A 21,184-nucleotide genomic window follows, 5' to 3' on the forward strand; every position below is an offset into this window, starting at 1 on the left:
TGAGAGAGGGAAATAGATGCAGTTCATATGAGCCAGACAGCGTAGAGTTGAGTCGTTCTGGAATTTTACATCCTTTGCAATACCTTCAGTGGCTGCTCGGCTAGCTGTGAGAAGAGGGTGGCCACCAGATCCTAGGTGTAAATCCATCTGCAGGGGTCCTGGCACACCAGAAAGGATGGCAGTTGACTGACCCATGTACGTTGTTTCGCTATAGAAAGGGCAGAAGACATGTATGTTTATAAATCACCTTGTTGTAGGGAGTGAATGCCCCCCGTAGGGCTCAGTCTGTAAGGTGGCAGTGTTTGTAAACAATCGCAGCGGCAGGGAATTGCCAATGTAACGACTGGAGACGCGGCGTGTCTGTGCATAGCCCAACTCTGGGATGGCATTAAAGCAAGGGAGGCCTGTATCATCCCGGCTGTCTTTTCTGACCCGGTCCACTCAGAGCACTAGGGCTGGCTGTGGGGCTTTCCTGGCCCTGAAAGGGGAAAGACTCATTCCCTCTACTGCCCCAGGGCCATGACACCACGGCCACTCCAGCCTGCACAGATCCAGGCCCCTGGTGAAAGGGGGAGCGCTATCAGCACAGCAGCTTGTTCCCCCATTTTCCGTGGTGGCATTAGCAGTGCTCCGCACCCCGACGGAGTGGCTCAGGGCACGGAAAGGGCTGCGGCCGCAGGGAGGTTCGCCTTCTGCAGCCCCGGCCCCTGACCTGCTTCGCCGGGCCTTGAAACGAGGGATGGCGCGGGCCTGTCCGTTTCGGGGAATCTTGAATTTCTGCTGGATTAAGGGGGTTGTGTAACCCTGGCTGATTCCATTGTTTCTCCGCACAAAATAAATTATCAGTGCAAAGTGAGCGTCAAGCACAGCGCTGCCAGGGCAGGGCAGTCAATGGGCTGTGAGGGGAAGGCCTCAGGGCAGTGGCTGCCCCGGGGCCAGGGACACACCACCACCACCTCCACCCCTCCTTCGCAGCTCCTCCGGCTGGACCGTGTGAGCGGGCGGGGGGCACAGCCTCCGGGGGAGCGGCCACTTCACACCTTGAATCGCCGCTCGGCGGGGGCCTACGTGTGTGTGTATATATATATAAATCCCCACAGCGATGGGCACGCGCTCGTGTGGAAATATGGGGGCCCAGTGTGAGAGCGTCTGTGTAGCTGTACAGGGCGAAGAGGGAGAGCCGGCAAGGGGCTGACAGCAGCGCAGGAAAGGCTCTTCGCGGGAGCGGGCTAAGGCGCCGCGCCAGCCTCTGCCCTAGGCGGGTGAGTGAGGGGCCGCTCTCCTCCACGGGGTAGGAAACAGCCTGCCAAAATATTTGGGGGGAAGAATGCCGTTTGGGTGAGCCGATAGACCGCAGCGGCGCCGTTGCAGTGCGGCGGGGCAGCGTGCTGCCAGCGCAACGGCGTCCGCGCTCCCCGCCGCCGGGCCGGGCCGGGCCCGCCACCGCTGGCAGGCCCCAGCCGGGCCGGCGCTCTGTTGCCACGACAACCGAGTTGCACGGCGGGCGGGCAGCCAGGCAGGAAGTGAGGGCAGGGGATTGGCCGCCGTGGGGCACGTGAGGCCGGCGAGGGGCGGTTGGGCCCGGCCCGGGGGCGGGATGAAGCGCGGGGCGGGCGCGGCTCCGCGATCTCGGCGGGCGGCTGCCGTGTCCCTCCCTGTCAGGGGCTGGCGAGGCGGCCGAGCGCGGCGGGGCCCCCGCGTGGCGGGTTCCCCGCGGCCGAGCTGCCCTGCCCTACCCGCTGCCGGCGGGCTGTGATGTGTGTGCCCCGCTCGGCGGGAGGCGGGGAGTGCCCGGCGGAGAGGAGGGGAGTTAGTCAGCGGCGAGGAGGAGGAGAAGGAGGAGGAAAGGCAGGAGGCAGAGCCATGGAGAGCAGCGCTCCGCGGCGGCGGGAGGCGCGGGCTGTCTGACCGGGGCGAAGCGCAGGGGGGCACGGCCCGGCAGCCCGGGCGGCAGCGGCGGGGCCGGTGATGAAGGTGCCGGGCGGCAGCCCCCCGCCGCCAGCCGCCGGCCGGTGACGGGGCGGGGGCCGCGGGCTGGAGGCCCGGCGGGGTGGGGTGGGGGGCCCCGCTCGCTGCCCTCCTCGGGGCAGGCGGGAGGGAGGGGACTCCGGCCGGAGCTGCCGTCGCCCGGGGCCGCGGTGACTCAGAGCCGGCGCGGCTGGGGGTGAGCCGAGGTCTGTTGTTGTGGGATTTTTTTTCCCCGGCAGGTTATAAATAGCCCCGCTCGGCGCCGTGTCACGGAAGGACACCCTGGCCGGGCGCGGGGAGAGGCCGCCGGCGCTCAGCCTCCCCCGGCCGGCCGCCCCCAGCCTGCCTGCCGGTGGGCCCAGCTGCTAGCGGCGGGGTCGGCCTCCGGCTTATTGTTTTTACACGCGAAAAATAATTACTATCGCTAGCTGGAGGCAGCGACAGGCAGTCTTCTCGGGGAGAGCGGCAGAGCGCTTCGGCTGCTTTCAGACCTCTCTGAGGAAACGGAGAAAATGAAGCCGGATCGAGGTAAATGGTTCATTGAGACATTTCTCTTTTTGGGGGGGGTTGCTTCTAGGATTAGAAGTAGCCTGGTATTTTGTTTCAGTGGTATCGCTCTATTTCCTTGTCCCCTCCTCTGTCATTTTGGGGGATGGGAGAGAATCCAGGTACTCGGGTTCACCTCGGGGAAATGCTAACGATACTGTGAAGGTACCCTGCGAAGGGGATTAACAGCCCGTGTCCTGCCTGCCCTTCGGCTTTCTATTGTCTTGCTTGGATGGAAAGGAGACAAACAGCGTAGCAGACTGCTTTGGCTCTAGGAATGCTGCATTTTGTGTGTCAAATACAGCTGGCTTGTTAGCACAGAGCTGCAGTGCTGAGGTGAGAGTCGGTCAAAGGCAAATCGGGCATCGACAGACAATGCCAGCACATGCACAAAAACGCCAAAATGTAGCTGAAAAACACCCTGAAAATAACCATAACTTCGATCTGTGTCGTTTTACAACCTGACAGTGGGTTTTGTTCCAGTTATAAAGGAGATGTAGCATATCAAGCATGCTGAAATACTGATTTTTCACAATTATTTGGTTATTGTCTTATCTGGATTACTGACATCCGGTTTTACAGAAAAATAAAGTCGACTGTCTACGTATATAACACTTCAGCCGTTTTGCAGTGTAGCAACAGCTGCTGATGCCCCTAGAGTTGAAAATATGTCATGACTTCTATTTTGATCCACATGAGCAGTGATTATTGATTCCTGTTAGTTAAGGATTATTGTTTTAAATGAGTGCTCATCGTAGAATTCTGAGTGTTAATTAAAAAAAATTCTTACATATATATTTGGGTTTCTTAAAGTTGTGATGATTCTATTGTTTACATGGTTGCTTTCAGTTTTAAAAACATACCCTTTTTGTGTTATAATCACTTTGGTGTTTTGAGAAACACTTTAATATAGTTTAGATATCCGTGTGTTAAATACTAACACTTACATGACATGCACATCTTAATTAGGTTTGTAATGACACGTTTGCTAATAGCAACACTGCATAAATGACGACTCTTAGGTGGATTTCTTGTATGTATATGCTGTAAGGATTATATGGTGTGACAATAGCACAGATAGAAATGATTGTAGACATATGCATAAATTAATGGTGTTTAAGTGCAAGGGATTTGAAATGGGCTGATCTCTTTTTCCTTCTTGTTTCTTAATTGCTTAAACCTTCACCTGATCAATTGCAGCAAAACAGGTTGTTTTTAGAATCTCTTTAGATTTTAATACCAGACCCAGAAGTTTGAAAACTATTTCCTGTCAAGGTGAATTGAAATTTCAAAATAGCCAGGTAAAACCTCAGTCAGCTTTAGAATGTTCTGCTGTAGAAGTTCAAAACCTCTATATAACCTGTTTATTCTTTTCTTTAATTTTTAGGAGAAAAAGTTAGAAAGTTGAAAACCAAAGCCTTTTTTTAACCATTCTGGTGTAGAGGGAACCAAATTCATAAAGAAAGCAGGTTATAAGGTTGTTGAGTTCTGGTTTGTTTTTTTTGTCTCTAAGCTGACAGTTAATAAATTGAGAATCCTATCTGTTGTAAAATGTCTGTCACAAACTGGGTGAAACCCTTTAGAAGTAATGTGTTGAAATTCTTTCAACAAAATAATATAATAATAATCAACAAAAATCTTGAAAAAATCATGCATCTTGCCAAACGTTTGAGAGTATCTCCAGCCATTTTAGTAGATCCCTCTAGCTTAACTGTGTGCTAATGTAACAGAGCAATACCATGCACAAAGGGGGTTGTGAAAGTGCTGCCTAAATGCCACATGCGGCCCACAGAGACTCTGAGGAGGCACGAATCATGCAAATGTTTACATGTGCTGCTTTCTGCATAGCAGCTGCACCACAGGATACAAGCAGTCAAGTGTGCAGTCACCTGCTTCCAATCGTTGCAAATTAATAGCGAAGGACAGGGGAGAAGCAGACCACTCAGCTTGCCACAGTCCTTGCTTTTCTACAGACCCTCAAAATCCTGAGAGGACTGCAAGTCCACACACCAAGTGAAGCATAAAGAAACAGACTTCAAAAGACCTGAAATGTTTAGGATTTTTTTTCCTCATTCTTACAAATAGCGATATCAGAATCCATTTGGAGTAGAAAGATGTAGTTCTTGTAGTTAGAATTAAAAAAGATGCAGAGCCCAGGCACGTTGGGAGAAGGTATAGTTTAGCCTTTGTCATGCTACCCATAAGATTCTTCTTGTTATCACCAGCAAAAATGGGTGGCACAGGAGAAGAAAGGGGAGATCTAAATGTACAACCGTGTTTTTAATAGTGGGAAATGTGATAGAATACTTTAAATTAAGGAGAAAGGAAGAAAAAAGGGAAATTTGGCTGTAAGGTACTTACCTCCCTTTATATAGCAAGGAAGGTTTGAAAATTACAGGTATAAATATGCAATATATGAGAGCAATATGGAGGAGATGGAATGTGGAGTGTTTTATAGCAAATCCATGGAGCAGTTTTGCAAGTGAGGAAGAGAGGTTTGAAAGCACAGACGAAAAATGCGGACTTATTCCTTTGCCATGCAGAGGCATGGAGCGTTTGCCGGATATGTCTCATGAGCATCATTCAGGACTTAACTGTCAGTGTGGAAGGGCAGTGGTTGCTCTAAGCACATTCACTTAACTACCTCTATACCAGGTCTAGAGAATGCAATAACTAAAATACTGATGGCTGCTGCTTGGCTTTACCTTTCCTGTGCTGCCATTCTTCAAGTCAGGTGTTGAAGCATCTTAAAATACAGTGGTCACTTTGCTTTAGCTAAGGCTTCACCAGTGCCACTGAGGAGGATGATTTATCTCCCTTTCTCACATAACAATGTTTTTGGAGTGGTATTTGAGTTTTAGTTTTGTTGTTTTTTTTTTTTTCTTTCTGCAGTAACATGTATCAGCTTACCTAGCTTTGATCTATGATACCATCGCGATTTAGTTTCTGCGGTACAGCTGCCTAGTCAGCTGCTTCATGTTGTGTGTTTGGACCGCTGTTTCCTTTCTTAAGTACAGAGCTTTGCTCTTGCTTCTGTTGAACTTCGTTCTAATGACTTCTGCATTGCCAGTTTATTGAGTTTGGAAGACAGAACTAGAGTTCGTAGCTGAGTGCTTGCAAACTCTTCCCGTTCAGCTTTGTTCATAAACTGTATAAACATGCTGTTTCACCATCGGAGTTAATGAAAACATTGCATAATGTCAGGGTGATAGCTTACTGCCAAACTTGGAAGGCTTGTTTTGTACTCTTAGAGTACACTTTGTGCACAACTGGAAAAAATCTTGTGGTTTAGATGAATCTACAGTATAGTCGTATTTTACTGTGGGAATGTTACAAGACATCAAAAGTCTTACTATAGTCTAAATAGCTCAGAGTTACTGCTCCTTCCTCTTCCCTCCCCCTCACTGCATGAATGATCAGTTAAAGGAGGAAGACAGGCTTGTTTGTCTTTAAGTGCATGCTGGCTGGTTTTTATCACCTTGTTCTAGCCTTTTCTTACTTTTTTATTACTTTGCTTTGTTTATTCCTCTGCTGTGTGTTCTCTGTGTAGAGACTATTCTGTTTTCACTTACAAATTAAGCGAAAAAGCAGTTGTCTCTTACTTTCTGAAGCATTAATTTCCTCCCTGAGATTATCCTAATTTAAAGAAATGGCTTTCTGTCTACAAGAGAGGAACAATCAGTCTAAAGATTGCTTTTGCTCTTCTTCCTTCTTTGCAAGTCAAACTCTGATATGTGCCTATGGGTCTGTTTGTAGTAACCAGGTTAAGAGACTTTCTTCCACCTTGTTTGGTGGTTTGGTATGGAAAGAGCTCACTCTTTGGGTTCAACAAAAGTCTGGTTGCTACCTCCTGTTGGAAACGTAACTGAAGGATTTCTGGATGTATCTGTGAGGAAAGCTGGAGGAGACATTAATGAAGACAAACAGTTGATTGAATGCTTTTCTTCAAATTCTTATGAAGAAGGATGGGGAGGCATGGGATGGGGGAAAGTGTGCTGAACCAGTGTGTTTAGGAGCTGTGGTGTGAGTTGAGTTCGGAGATCTGGATAAGGTCCTGGGTTTTGAAAACAAGATTTATTTTTATGGCTTATATTAACTCTGTGAAAGATTTTGTGGAAATTTTTTTTAGTGAAGATAATGTGCCACAGAGTGTGCAGATCAGGAAGTGAAAATCTCTTTTGAAAAAGGATGAGTGGTGTTTTAGTGTCCAATATTGCACTGTGATACAGACACTTTAATTTTATAATATCTTCTCAGCGAAATGTCACGAAGCGCTTAAACTGTTCCGTGGTAGAACGATGTAGCCAGTAAACAAAGTAATAAACTGGAAATGAGGTGCTTCCTGCTTAGTGGAGCTGTCACTCCAAAAGCATTTGGGCAATGCTTCGGGCTCGGTTGCCACAGGTAAGTGCAGGTTGGGTGATAATGAGCTGGATGGAGGTGACGCTGCTCCCTGGCCCGGGAGGAAGCCGTGCTGGTGAACACGCTCCACCACACAGTGGCACGTGCGAGAGGCTGCGTGTGGCGAGGGAGGCTAGCTCTGATGGGCAGGAAAGGGTGGGGGGTGTCTGCTTTTCCTATGTGGATTACTTTCAAATCAGAACAGTTTATTCTTTATGAGAAGGAAAATCTAAAACTGTTTAGGATAAAAAACCTGACGAAACTGACAGGTGGTCAGGATATTGCACTCAGATTCCATTTATAAGGCATGAAGCAATCTAGCCCTAATCTTTGGGGAGAGCAGATTTGTCCTGATAACACATAATATATAGATGCAGTGGATAAGGATGAGTGAACAGGAATATAAGCCTTTTTTTTTTTTTAATTGAGGGTAGAGTCTAGATTCTTTCAATGCAACTCTGTCCTTGCACCCAAGAAAATGGGATATATGCTCTTCTATTAAATTTCTACCACAAAAATTTAACTTAGAAGAATTCTTAGCTTTTAGGTACTTTTTTTTTCCAAAATAAATCTAAGGATATTCATTTGTAGAATTGGAAAATGTTAAGTTTTGGGTTGAAATACCTGTATTATGTTAATAAGTTTTCCTACCTATTCTGCACCACATACCTAGATGTTTACAGTGAGGCAAGTCCTCCCCTCGCAGAAGTAGCTCTTGGGTTGGAAGAGTGCTCTTATCCCTATTCAACAGTGAGAGTTCTGCACTGCATGCCTGTTCCTCAGAGAGAACAAACCATGCTAGTAACAACTTTGCCGTTTTGTTTTTGGTTGGTTGGTGTTGTCCATACTAGCTTCCTTCAGAGGGGCTCCTGTTGCTAAAACAGATGCTACTGGAGTGGCATTTAGGTGGATATTTTGGGGCTTGTGGATATGCCAAGTCCATAGGCTTGGGCTATATAACTGATCCTTCTGGCTGTATTCGTCACTCACTGAAGTGAGAAGCTTTGGCATGCCAGGTCACATCCCTGGGCTGAAGCTATTAGATTGGACTTAGGGCAGCATTGAAACTATTATTGGATCTGAGGTCTGCCAGCTTCTAAATGTTTTTAAAAATAAGCTAACATTTATAAATACAGATTCTCATGAGATGTGAGTTTGTTGCCAAATGAAATTCTGCTTATTAAAATTAGAAATCTTCTGTGAAAACAGAGTAACTGAGGGGAACAAACCAGCTACATGACATTTGTTAAAAGAACTTGCTCTGTCTACTTCACTGTTTACAAAATGTTTCTTTTGTTATTTAGACAAATGTCTACAAATAGCAACTATTAAATGGTGGTGAAATAGCCATAGCCTTTTGTCCTATCAGCAGCAAGTTTAGGGTAACGGTCCAGCAGTTACTAGCTGTTCTTTTAGTCAATAAGGTCTTGCATTTTAACTGTAATTATAGCTATAATAATGTCTTTCTCCATTCTGATGTGATACTTGGTTTACAATGTTTTCCAGATTTTTGAAGGTGTCTCACATCATTGTCTTTCAAGGTGGTAGTAAACTGTTCAGTCTTTGCGGGTAATTTGTATTTCATGTTTAGACAGAAGCCAGTTTTTAAGTTTAAATTGGTTCAGAAGTGCATGTACAATTGCATGGTTACCTCTGTACTACCGAGTACAAAAAGTTTGTGTATAAGTTGGCAGTTAAGGATGTCTATAAACCCAGGTCAATGCAAATACAGAAGAGTACGTCTTGGATTTGGGTAGTTAGTTGGACTTTGGAAGACTTTCCATTTGTTACATATTCCTTTTTCTGCTTGTTGGGTGCACAGGGTGGGATGACTAGCCATGTGCGGTTACGCTTGATCTGCATGCATAACTGTACCAAGATCGGAAGAGTTATTTTTATAAAGGTTACTTGTTAACAGTATAATTTTGAGTTGTAGGACAGTAATGAAAGTTCTCCAGCTGTTCTTAAAAATTCATTGTTATTCTGACCAAATCAAATGTTTATAGGTAACTTGCTTGTCTTAATATGTTTTCTTCCTTGTTAAATGGGCCTGACTAGTTCTTTTCACTAGTGGTTTTTGCATTAACTGTTAATGTTAGACTTGGGACCGAAGCTATTTAAAGTTGCTATCTGGGATGCTATTACTACATTACGTTGACTCAAAATGCAAAGGTGTAATGGGATAGTATGAGGACGTTCTTGGGGATAATTTGGAGAGAAGAGCTGTGCCTGAATCAATGGAGGCGGATGAACACACAGGGAAGGAAGCACTCACATATGTGAAATGCTACTGACGCTTCCATGGGTGTTCTCAATGGAAGAACCTTTATTATGAATAACAAAACAGCCTTACTGAGAAGTCTTCTGGACAACTTTGTCTCTTTAAGAGCAGTAAAAGGAGTTCTTCAGCTCCTCCCATACACATTAATTTTGATTTGACTGTTTTCCACTTTCTGGGAAGGCATCCAATCTTTCTGTCCAGGTATGTAGTGCCCAGTAACCATGGGGCATTTATACTTTTCTCTTAGCAGTGGTCAGCATGTTTCCCAAACCCATTGCTAAGTGTGACTTTTTTTGTTCCTAGGGAACAACAATTTGGACTTTCTTCTGAGGTATACTAAAAAAGGGAATGTTTCTGAAATAAGGATTCTCTGGTTGCACTTGTGCCATGCCATCTGTTTTACATTGTGTATCCTGTGAAGTTAGTGATTTTTTTTTTTTTTCTTCCGTTAAGATCCCTGGGAACCAGGTTGGTAAGTAAATCCATTTTGGATTGTGAACTTCTTTAGTGAGACTACCAGCAGGTGACTGCTTACGCTAGTTTAACCTCTTAGTGGTGCTGTGCGTGCAGGGATTCCTTTTGCCCGCTGATGAGCCTTTGGGATTTCCAGGGCATGTTTCACACTTCTCTGCACTGCAATAAATTAAGCTTCTTTCTCAGGGTGCTGTGCAAGTATCATCGTGTTGTTAAGTATAATGAGGGAGGGCAGGGCAGAGGGAGAACTTCACCAGAAAGTTGAGAATGGTGAGTATTAGTACAGTCAGTACCACCATGGGAGGTGGCGGGGTGGTGTCCCCGTGGGTGGTCGTTTCCCCTGAAGGTCAAGAGAGGTGCAGGAAGAGCTGCTGTGGCCAACATGCTCTTTTTTTCAGAGTGGTGGGAAGCCCTTCTCCCCTGCCAGGTGTTGTTCTCCTTGGTTCCCTGCCAAGGCACTAGCCCAACAATGTGAGACAAACCGTGGCTCAAATCATGCTTTCAGGCAGGTCAGCAAGTTTGACAGAAAGCCTTGTCTGCAGGCTTGGAGGGGCAGAGAGGGTGGTTAGGAGTAATAGCTGAGTAAATGTCTGCGATGACTGCTCACTGATTACTTAGTGTTTTTATATTCTGCAAATTAATAGCTCAATTCAAAATGATTGTTTCAAGCAAGGGATGTGTTGGTAGAAGTGTGCTTTTGTTTTAGCTTGTCTCTATAACTAGGCTGTGTAAATATAAGGTGCCATGAAGTCATTTATGCTTTGTTCCTTAGGGGTCATGTGCACACCTCGATTTTCCTGCACAAGGCGGGGCTGGTATCGAACTGGAGTGTTTTTCTAAACTAACTCGTTACTAGACATCCTGTGCCTTGGCCCTCCAAAGGCTGAAGTTGGGTGTTTTTTGTAATGTAGGGATGATGCCAATTATGTCTACTGGCAAGTGCTGCTGAATCGATGCGTAGTTGACTTGATACTGCGATGAACCATACTCTGCTGTGATTTCCTGCTTTGAGAAATGTGTAGGACTGCTTATTCCTAAAGTTTGTGTTGGGATAAAACCTGTTCTTATCAAGATCTCATCTTTTTTCATTTTAATAAGTGTTATCCTGTTTGTGGCAGAAGGCGGGTTAAAACACAGTCTATCTTGCTTATTACTAGTCATTTTGCACAGTATTAAAACCGTGAGGGTATTAGTAGTATTTTAAGTGCAGCTACTTTATGATGGTGGAATATGCAGCTTAGGGTAAAGTCCTATGTATATCCCTGTGTGCTACTATATTCTTTTATGTTCAGTCACACTAGCAATGTCCTGTTATCATATGTATCTTGTGTCTCTGCTGGAATTTGTGGAAGAATATAATATCAAACCCATAAATGAGTAACATGGTTCAAGGTGGGTTTTGTTTGGTGGAATTTCTGATATTATAATTTCTAAATTTAGCATTTTATTAGGCCAGATGCATCCATTTCTGGGGTGTTCTTCCACAAATACACACAGAGCTCGTGTATATCTACAGCTAGCTTAGGACAGTAAGCTTAAAAGCTGGAGTGTCAACATGCTGTCCTACTTTTACTGTATTTGAAGAATATCAGGAGTGAAAAGGATCTTTGTGGCTGCATTCCAGTAGCCCCATGTGGGGAGACTGTTGAGGAGCATTATGGTGGGTAGGTATGCCTGTCTTCTGGAGGCAGCTGCTCCTCACTAAAACATTGCTAGCTGGCCTGTAAAAACAACTGGTGGCTCTTGAGTACTGCAGCCGCCGGCCCCGTGAAACTTGAGTCAGGGTTGTTGCTTCTGCCTCTTTTTAGCAAAACTTTTAAACATACTGTGTTTACTAGTGTGATAAATATCCCTCTTACCCCTCCCGTTCCTCCCATAGATATTGAATAACTGTTTCATAGAAAATAATCTGAGTACTTTTTTCAAAGGCAAGGTGGTTGCTTGATTAAGAAAACTTGAAACTGCTTTTTCAGAAAACTATGTAAACTATGGTGTTTTTGTAGAAGTAAATGTTCCATGAAAGAAAAATACTTGGAAAGCAAACTGAGATAAAATATACAGGAAACTTGAATGTCAGTGACTAATGAAATGGTATGTTTTGTGTATAACTTTCTGTAAGGCGCTATCTGTATTTGCAATCTTTAAATGGGCCAACTACTAAAAGGTGCATAGCTTTCCTTGGATAAAATGCCTACTTAAAAATCTGGTATAGGCTATGTTTTCTCACGACCACAGCTAAATGATACTGGTATATAAAATGTGAGTGTGGAAAAGTTGTTCTGTGAAGTAGCATGTTTTCGATGCTCTTGAATGGGTTAGTGAGCGCTACTGGATTTTGAATGGTTGTGAAGACTGGTTTGATCTGGACTTCTCATAGTTTCATGGCATCTAATTCCAGAACAAGAGGTTTATTCCTGTTTTGTGACATGGTTAGGCTTGAGAGTAAGATTTTTTTTAATGTGCTGATTATGTTAATATGATGAATGTCATCTGACTTTAGTTCTTGTAAATAGGTAGGAACCAGATGAAATTGTTTAATGTGGAAAACATGTTTAGGCTGCACCTAGAATAATACGTGCAGTTTTGAGTCTACTCTCTTGCAACAACTTAATAAATTAGGCCCGAAAGTTCCTGCTAAAAAATTGAGGAAGGAGTCATAAAAAAACCTGAAGTAGGGAGCTCAGTGGGTTTAAGGCCTGCAGTAATGCAAGGAGAGGTAGCAATGGGACTTCCCATCCCTCTGCACTGCGTGTGCTGTAAGGGTTGGAGGGATGAGGCAGCTGAGCCGCTTCCGAGTGGCCTGAGCGGAGCAATGGAAAAAGTGCCGTGGGAAGTTAGCTTGTGCTGGCTGGGGCTGTCGTCTTTTTCCACTCCAGATGTAAATATTCATCACCTCACGTACACCGCTACTCGGGGCTGAGTCTTCAAAACTGGCGCTGTCTGTGAACATTCGGTACGTTGGCACTACGCGCTTATACTCGGAGGCTGCTCTGAGCTTCGGTTTCTTGCCGGTGCCGGTCGCAACGCGCCGGTGTGCGCCCTGCGCCGCCCGTGTTCTCCTCCCGCAGGCTCCGCGCCCTGCTGCTGCCGGAGGCGGCAGACCCGGGCCTTCGGTGCCTTTCACATCCCCCTGCGAGCGGGAATCGGGACCGAGTGTCAGTCCGGGGGTGTCGGCGGCTCCCGCCGGCTCAGCGCTTGCCCCCGCGGGGCTGCGGAGGGGCAGGGCGGTGGGTGCCCGGCACTCCCCGCCCTCCCACGCGTGTCGGCATTTCCGCGCAGCCTGTTCCCTAGGCAGGGGCACGCGCGGTAGTAACGCTCTTTTTTTTTTTTGTTACCAGTAGCGCTTTAGTACCAACTGTCGCGGTTGCCGCTGCTGTGGGTTTTTTTTCCCCCGCCCGCCCCGTTCACCTGCCCCGGCAGGGCGGTGGAGCCGGCCGGGGGCGGGGGGAGGCCGGGCCGGGCCGTGCCGCCGAGGAGGCCGGCGCTCGCCCGGCGGGGCCAATCGGCGCCCGGCCCTGTTGCTATGCGCGCCCCTACTCTGCCTCCTTTGTGGAAGATGCCGTGGGCACCCACCCGCGCCGGCGCGCCGGCGGGGCTCGCTGCGGGAGCACAGGGCCGCGCGGAGAAGGTGTGTACCGGCAGGGAACCGGGACCCCCCCGGGCTTGGCTGGCTGCGCCGGGCAGCCTGGTGCGGGACCTGGCTGCAGCGCCCGCTCTCCCAGACCTAGGGTGTCCTTGGAGTATGTGGCTGAGGAGATCATTTAAAGAGGGGTTCGGGGCCTCCGGGAGGAGGGTGCGGGGAGGGGCGGCGGTGGGGAGGCTTGGAGGCCGGTAGCACCGGGCTTGAAACGAGTTCAAACTGTGTAACCGTAAGAGTAATCTGCGACTTTCGTTGGTGTTTTTCTGTGAAGGGTGACTTAAAATCCGGCTATACTAAAGTTTGCCTCTCCGGCTGAGCTGAGGAAATGTGCTGTACTTAGTCTGTAAATAGTTCCTTTAAAAAAACAAACAGTTTCACCATATGTTCTTCCTTTCGTTCCGTGTACTGAGCCTATGCAAGGCTGGATTTTTGTGAGGTCTTTTCTTTCAGCCTCCCTTTAAAGGAAGGTAATGGACAGCCTAAAAATTAACTCTGTTAATTCATTACATTGTTAGGGCAGGGGTATTAAATGGCCTGGAACAGGAGGGGGATATTTTTAAGCCTTAAAAGTGAGACATCTAGTTAAATGTCAAATCTCCTAACAGTTGTAGTTAGTGTAGCCATATGTAACTGCTTGACTCTTCATTGTTATGGAGGAAAAAAAAACCCTCTCCCCCTCCCAAAAACACCCTGAAGCCTAACTGAGTTTCTTCTGTGCCTTGTTATGTAGGTCAAGTTTCTCTCTCTCTTTTTTTTTTTCTTCTCCAGCAGGAGGAAACTATTATGGTATTTTGATTTCTGCTAGAAACAATGCATGAAAGCATTATCAACCCTCTGCCACTACTTGTTTGTCTTGGGGCAAATGAAGCTGATGCAAATATGTCAGCTTTGGGGGCAACTAAAAATACGTATTTTTAATTAGCAACTTACTGGTTCTTCAGCTGTATGCTATGTTTAAAGCTAATTAAATAGCGTACTGAACTCAGTGCTGAATTGGGGATGGGGATTATCCATTCCTTTTTATGCAAACCTGTTCTCTCAAAATGCAGATGTTGTTCCAACCAAGTGCTTGCATATATTTTCATCCTGGGTCTAGAGCTTGTTGGTATTCCTCTGAAAGGTACCGGAGCTTTAGCTTAACTGAGCCTGCTGATGTTAGATGTTCACCTCCCGATACAGAAGGAGGAACAATTCCACTAGTGTACTCTTGTTGTTTGTGTGGGAATAGGGATTTTGAATCACTGAAGTATTGCTTTATAAAGTAGTAAGGAATTTTTGAGAGGACAAAGTGACATTTCATAATTGCATATATTAACTTTTAAATGGATTAATTTAATGTCTGTGATTTTGCTATGTAGAAAATTACCATATATTAGGAGAGAGGGAGGCAAACTAAATTCTTGGCTGAAATTCTGTTAAGCCTTTAAATTTTGACCCTATGTAACATTTTATTCTTTTGAGTACCAGAAGACTGTTAAAGCTTAATAAGATGACTTTCAGTGTGGAAACTTGTAAATAGCTGAATTGTGCTGTGTGACACAGTTCAATTCTAAAACTATCAAAAATGTTTTATGCATTCAAAATTCCATAGTAGGCCCTGGTGTCCATTTTAAAATGAGCAGTCTTTTACACAGCTTGAGAGTTGTAATGTCCTCATTTATCCTCCCAAATAAAGTTTAAAAATAATTTTATGGGCCTGGCCATTCTCCCAGAAATTTTTTAAATGAGAAGCATGTATTGTCTCTTTTGTAACTTTTTTACTTTTGCAGGTTACTGTTTAACCACTTAAGGGCAGGCCTTGTAGGTGAAGGTTAATAGCAATGGAAAAGTTACCCAAGGAGCTCCATGCTGCTCTACCATCATGAATTTCATCTCCGTTCTTTCAGAGCTCCTTGCATTTCTGACAAAGTACAGTCTCTGCCTTTGGCCTGCTAGCCTTGTTCCTTTCCCTCCACCCCACCCTCTAAATAATCTGGACTGCAAATACTGAAACAAACCTACTGAAGCTGGAGGTAGCCTCACTAGCTAGGAGGAAGATTTTGGGTGGTCAAACATGTTCTGACAAAGTTCCACAAGATAAATTACCCACCACTTAGATGACAATGAACAGGTTGTAACATCAAAGTTTTGAGAGATGAAGTAGGAAAGCACAAAGAGAAGATGAATACAGAAAGAAACTGCAGTAGAAGAGGTCAGATGTCATGAAAATAGTTTGCTCTGAGCCTTTTATTTTGTCTGTCTTTATTTCAGATAAAATAATGGGATTCTTAATCTACATTCCTCACTTGAGGACACTTCCTGACAAGTCCTATGCTTTTTTCTGTGTGCTTTTTTAAGTACTCTGATAGCTAGTTCTGTTCTAGCAGCAGTGCTGCAGAGGTTTCCAGCTTGTAGGTGTGATTTCTAACTGACATGATGTTGTAATAAAGTTATAAGAGTATCAGCTCCTACTTAACCTGCGTACTATATATCTAATGTTTAATGTGTTGTCCATCAAAATAAAATCCTTGAGTGTTTCTATGTCTTCTCCTTGTGAATATTCTTTAAAAACTTTATTATTAACAGTGCAAATGCACTGTTTGGTTTGTTTCTCATTTTCTTGTTTTTCAGTTATTCTGGGGAAATAATAAAAAAAGGCAGCTCAGTGGCATTACTGGGTGCCTCACATATAGGTAGAAAATGTGCTTGACAGTTCTTCCCCAGTGTGACTGTATTTGTCTTTGGGCTTAGTTAGGTATACCATCAGTGTTAGCATAGCTTCTTGGAGCTGAACCAAGTCTCTGGAGTTGATGTGGTTTGATAGTCAGAAAGCTGCCCTGGATGTAATTCACACAGCCTTCACATGTGAAGTTGAATATCTGTAATGGAGACTTTTCCTGAACACGGTGAAAGAAAAACCTTTTCACACACTTCTAGACTGTTCAGTTGCATCATTCTCATTGGAACCAGAAGTAATGAAACTCTGAGGTCTTGTTTTGATACAGCATCACATGGGTCTCTAATAAACCATCGGATCTAGGCTATGATGTGTGTGGTTGTATCTACCAAATCTCTCATCTTTGTAGAATCTGAGAAGGCATCTTAGCCAGTGCTGTCTCTGCACCAGGTCCTGCCACGCTGAGATTGCTGGTGTGTATAACAGGCTGCTGGTCTGCTTGTCATCTGAATGAAAGACTAGCCTGGAAAATACTGTCTTGTTATTTGGATGTGTGAATTAGTCTTCTGATGCTCTGCAGCTCTCTTTCCATATTCCGACATAAGTACTTTTCAGATTTTTCTTTCACTTTATGAGTTCGGAGGATCTGAGCTTTACTGGCTGTACCTATGAACAGAGTGCTTTTAGCATATGTGATGCAGTGTTTAAGGTGTTAAATGACTGAAACAAGGACTTCCTGCTGAAGGCCTCTTACTTGCTGCTAGTAGTACTGATTTTTTTTTTTTGGTGAAGTAGTTTTAGGAATAATAAAAGAAACAGTCACGTTGTTCCCCTTTTGTTATTGTATAGCCTCCTACTTTCTTCTGAAAGCATGATGAGTGAGGAGCGACAAGACTGGCCTGCTTTCCTAGGACTAGATTCAGAAAGAGTCAGTATTTTGCTTTAGGTCATACAGATTTGGATGAAGATACTGAAGTCAAGATAAGGTAAAAGATTTTTAACTCCAAAATTCTAAGCTTGGAAATGTGAGAACTAAGTTTTTGTTTTCTTAATGTATACAGCTAGTAGACAAATGTATTTCAGATTCTCTTGGAGGATACAAGGCAGTATTTCCTTGCTAGTAACACGTAGTTGAGTCTATGCTGTTCAAACTCTGAAATAAAATTACAAAACTGTTTTCTTCTGCGATATTGAGAAGACGGGATATAGAAGATTGAGGGATGCTGCGGAACCTCGGAGTATAACTTACAGTGGAGTATGCTTAAATGGGAGGGATATAGCCTGTCTTGCAGTGCAGACACATCATCTACTGCCTGATGAAACTGTTTTCAAATTGATATCTCTAACAATAAAGCTGCTGCTTTATGATGGTGTCTGTGTAAGTGTATGCTTCTTCCTTGGTGAGAAAGGAGAATATTGACCAAATTTTAGTAACGGTGGTCATCCTACCTGAAAGATTGCTGAGCCCTCAGATGGATTTCCATGTTAATTAGGAGCTTTACAAAAGGGGTGAAGGTGGGAAGTTAGATTCTGCAAACTTAAATAGCAAGCACCAGCACTAACAAGCAAGACTGTTGTTAAATAGTTAATAACAGATGGCTGAACTTCTGATGCAAATGATCAGACAGAACAAGAGAAGTTCTCTGCATCCTAACCCAGAGACTCCTCACTGCTGCCATGGCAACTAACACTTTTTTCTCTCCAGTTTTAGCAAAGTTTATGAAACTGAAGATAACTTGTTGGTTTTATGGCTTTAAAATAATTTTTAAAAGGCAAAGCAGACCGGCTGGAAGAGAAAACGTAAACTAAGAGGATGTGGACATGAATTCCTAGAGGCCTTGCGTATTTTAGTTCCTATAAGATCTTTCTGAAAGATGTCTGAAGTATTGTATACTTTAAAATGTCTGTCAGTTAAAGTATTAGTTCTGAATCCTTTTCATTTAACTTAACATGAAAATTACCTACTGGAACTAGAGTAGCATTGCAAGGGGGAAAGGGCAGAAGGAGGTAAGAAGCTTTATGTATTTGGCGTGGGCATGGTACAGAGGAGCAGGGAAGAACCTGTAGCTCGTGGGTGGATGTGGCCTTTCATCTGGCTTGCACTTGCATCCAGACATTTGTCCTCCTCAGTGGGAGTAGAGGGATGTTGGTGGTGTTGGGTTGACGGTTGGACTTGATGATCCCAGAGGTCTTTTCCAACCTTAAAGATTCTGTGATTCTATGTTGCTGTAGGACACTGAAGGTCTGTAGCGGGGGCTGTGGAGGGTGTTGAAGCTGTTTGCCACTGGACAGGGTAGGACCTTCTCTGCCCCTTTGGTTCAGTTGTTAAAGACTGGGAGAGTATTCTGGAGAAATACCGCTACAGTCCTACTTTGTCCATGCTCTTTTTGCCAAGGTGCTTGCCTTTAGCTGCTATGAGCAGGATGCTAGAAGGACTCCGAGTGCTATCTTTCTTATTTTCATAGTGAAGTTAATCTACAGTTCCTGTACTAACTATAGTTAAGTTCAAAATAGAAGGTTCAATATCTCTTTAGGGTAGGACACCTGAAGGAGTGTTGGTATAGACTAAGCTTCATGGCACTGAAACTACTGGAGGGAAGGGTTTCTGAGGCAGGTTTTGATCTGGTCCCCTGGGAAAACCGTGAAGAAGACCTTTGTGTCTTATTGAATGCAGGTCACTTGTTGTAAAGCATAAATGACCCGTTGTAAGTCTATTTTATCAATGCTGTTGAGAACACATAGTTTCTTCAGCTCTTGTTGTTTTTGTGAGGTATACCTATGCCTGTGGGTCTTACACTACAACTTCTTTACAGAATGAAGTCAGTCCTTCATGTAGATGTCTACCAAGCCACTATATTCTCAAATGGTATTTCCAGAGTGTATCATATTGCTGTGTTTGATTGTCTAGATGGATCAAGGAATTCTTCAGCATCCGGGTGTATAATTAGGTCATAATGTTACTCTTAACAAGAAGGGAAATAAATTCCTGGAGTTCTTACCTGAAGATTATTATTATCTGATACAAATTAAGAGGCACATTCAGGTATTGCTTTTTGCTGGCTATTACACAAGCATGGAACAAAAGACCATCCTCACCTCAGACCTTATGTGAAATCGATGACTTCCAACAGAGGGCTGTAAGGAAACAAAGGGATAAAACTGATAAGACAATAAACTTGTGCTCCCAGCTACAGGCTAACAAGCCTTTATCACTGTAACAGAGAAGCTGGAAAGCAGAGTCATTTTGCATCAGGTATGTTATTCCTGACCATAGGACAGCACTGGGTGAGGATGTACAAGTGATTAAAGTGATCAGAGGCTAACTGGAAGTTTACTGCAATAGTGAGTGGGAGACAACAGGAATGGTGGTAATTCATGGAAGATCTTGAAAGTTTTAAAAAAAAAAATTTGCTTGTTATGAAAGATGATGTTTTGAGATGCAAAAGAGACAACAGGAAAATATGGTTTCCTGTTAGACACCAACCAGATGTACTTTCCTCATAAGGCTGGATGCTGGTGTGACATCATCTTTTCTATGTCTTTTTCACGCTCATTTTCGGTGATGGATTCCATGAGAAATCCTGTGGGTACCGCTGGCACTTTCCGAGCAGGCAGATAAGGCACTGCCATCTGCTAGTTGAAGCCCAGGTGGTATTCACGTGGTCAGAGGTCCCCACTGGCTGGGTGTGTTTCCACCTTCATCACAGCTTGGACTGGGATGAATTTATCTCCTAGGAAAATCTTAGTATTTCAGACCATGTTTTTCCATAGTCAAGAGTGAAACCAACTCACGCGGAAAGGAATTCTCCAAATGCTATTTCCTAGGGATCCAACCCAGCAATAAGGGTGTAGTGAACCCAATATGTGCGTTTTTCTGGGGATAAAGAGGGCAGGTTGCTTGTTGTCTGGATTCCCAAGCCAGATTCTGTTCCTTTAAAGATCTGTCATTAATTCAGATGGTAAAAATAAAATGTTCTGTGCTAAAAATCTCAGATATGTTTTTTATTAGTTCTTGAAGATAAATGATTGCAAAAAACCAGCTGTTTATAGTAATAGCCAATGAAGTAATATATAAACTTAAATTTTTTTTTACTATACTCTTATACACTTCTTTATCTCATAAAAAAAGATCCTCTTACTCCAACAAAAATATGTTGTTGTCGCTTGATAGTAAAGAACTTTGTTTTCTTTATTGATTTCTAACAAAAAATCTCTAATCTTTTTGGTAACTGAAAGAGTTGACCAAACAAGCATGTCTATCGGGCACTTGGATTCTGTAATGTTTGGGGCTTTTTTTTTGTTTTTTTTCCCATGTTGCTCAACTTGAGCATTTACAGTAATTTATTAAATCTATTAAACCTGTCAAGTGGGTGAATCCTTAATGTTGCCTGACCTATGCTAGTAGCTGATGTGTAGCAGGTAGTGACTTTTTGGCATTTCTGAGCTGAAGACAGCTTGGAACAATTTTCCCTAAAAGAAAGTAATTTTGACGTGATCTGATTTAAGTTTCAGTGAATATTTACTTTGGACATTAATATATTTTCTGCTGGTCCATGTTTTTTTCCCTGCTGTGTACTTTTGATTAAATATCAAATTATCAAGAAGGAGCTAAAGTTGAGTTTTATTTGTTTATCTGTCTTTGCTTATGTCAGTTGTTTTTGCACAGAATACAAATGAGGCTGTAGAGGGCCTTGAGCTTTGACTGGGTAAAAACTGTTGTTCTTCATACGCTGCTCATGTACACTATTTTTAGTGTAGTGTTTTGTTTTTCCTAATAATTTATTACTCTGTCTCTTGACTCAAGTCACCTGATTCTAGGGCATGCAAACGTAGAGCTTGGATCCTTTGCTATTCTATAAACTGCTAGTTTATCTTGAGGAGCAGCATGCTGCTGCTGAGATTGGGTTGGAAGTGGTCGTGGAGGAGTGAGCTCTGTCCCTTTGGTTCTCTGGAAAGTATGTTCTAAGAATACACAGTACAGGGTGTTACAAAACACACGTGCAACCAATAAACTTGGAGCGGAGGCCAGGGATGATGGGTGACTCGAGGTCAGCACTGTGCAGGGAGACTTTTGCCTGTCTTCGCTCCATGCCAGCAACGGCGCAGTCATCCATGAACTCACTTTTTCCCTTGATGAGGGAGAATTGTTTTGAAGAGATACATTATGAATACACCACTATTATTCTTGCTCTAGTAGTGTTAATTTTGGCACTTCGGA

The 21,184-nt window shown here is 44.1% G+C and overlaps 1 protein-coding gene across 10 annotated transcripts in view; it reads left to right on the forward strand.

Annotated features, from left to right (window-relative positions):
* The first annotated feature begins 2,082 nt into the window (after window positions 1-2,082).
* The window catches only part of ATOSA (atos homolog A), a 47,209-nt gene continuing 28,107 nt past the window's right edge, over window positions 2,083-21,184 (forward strand). For 2 of the 10 annotated variants that reach the window (XM_054836560.1, XM_054836561.1), the window contains exon 1: window positions 2,083-2,496. Coding sequence is in view for 2 of the 10 variants with exons in the window: in XM_054836561.1 (XP_054692536.1) it covers window positions 2,481-2,496 (16 nt within the window). In the remaining 8 variants the exon portion in view is untranslated. Of the gene's footprint in view, window positions 2,497-12,496; window positions 12,624-13,106; window positions 13,299-21,184 lie in introns of those variants that run through there. The other 8 variants (XM_054836555.1, XM_054836563.1, XM_054836562.1 and 5 more) reach the window with 7 other exon arrangements.

The sequence above is a fragment of the Grus americana genome, chromosome 10 (genome assembly GCF_028858705.1).
Source record: "Grus americana isolate bGruAme1 chromosome 10, bGruAme1.mat, whole genome shotgun sequence".
NCBI classification, from domain to species: Eukaryota; Metazoa; Chordata; class Aves; order Gruiformes; family Gruidae; genus Grus; species Grus americana.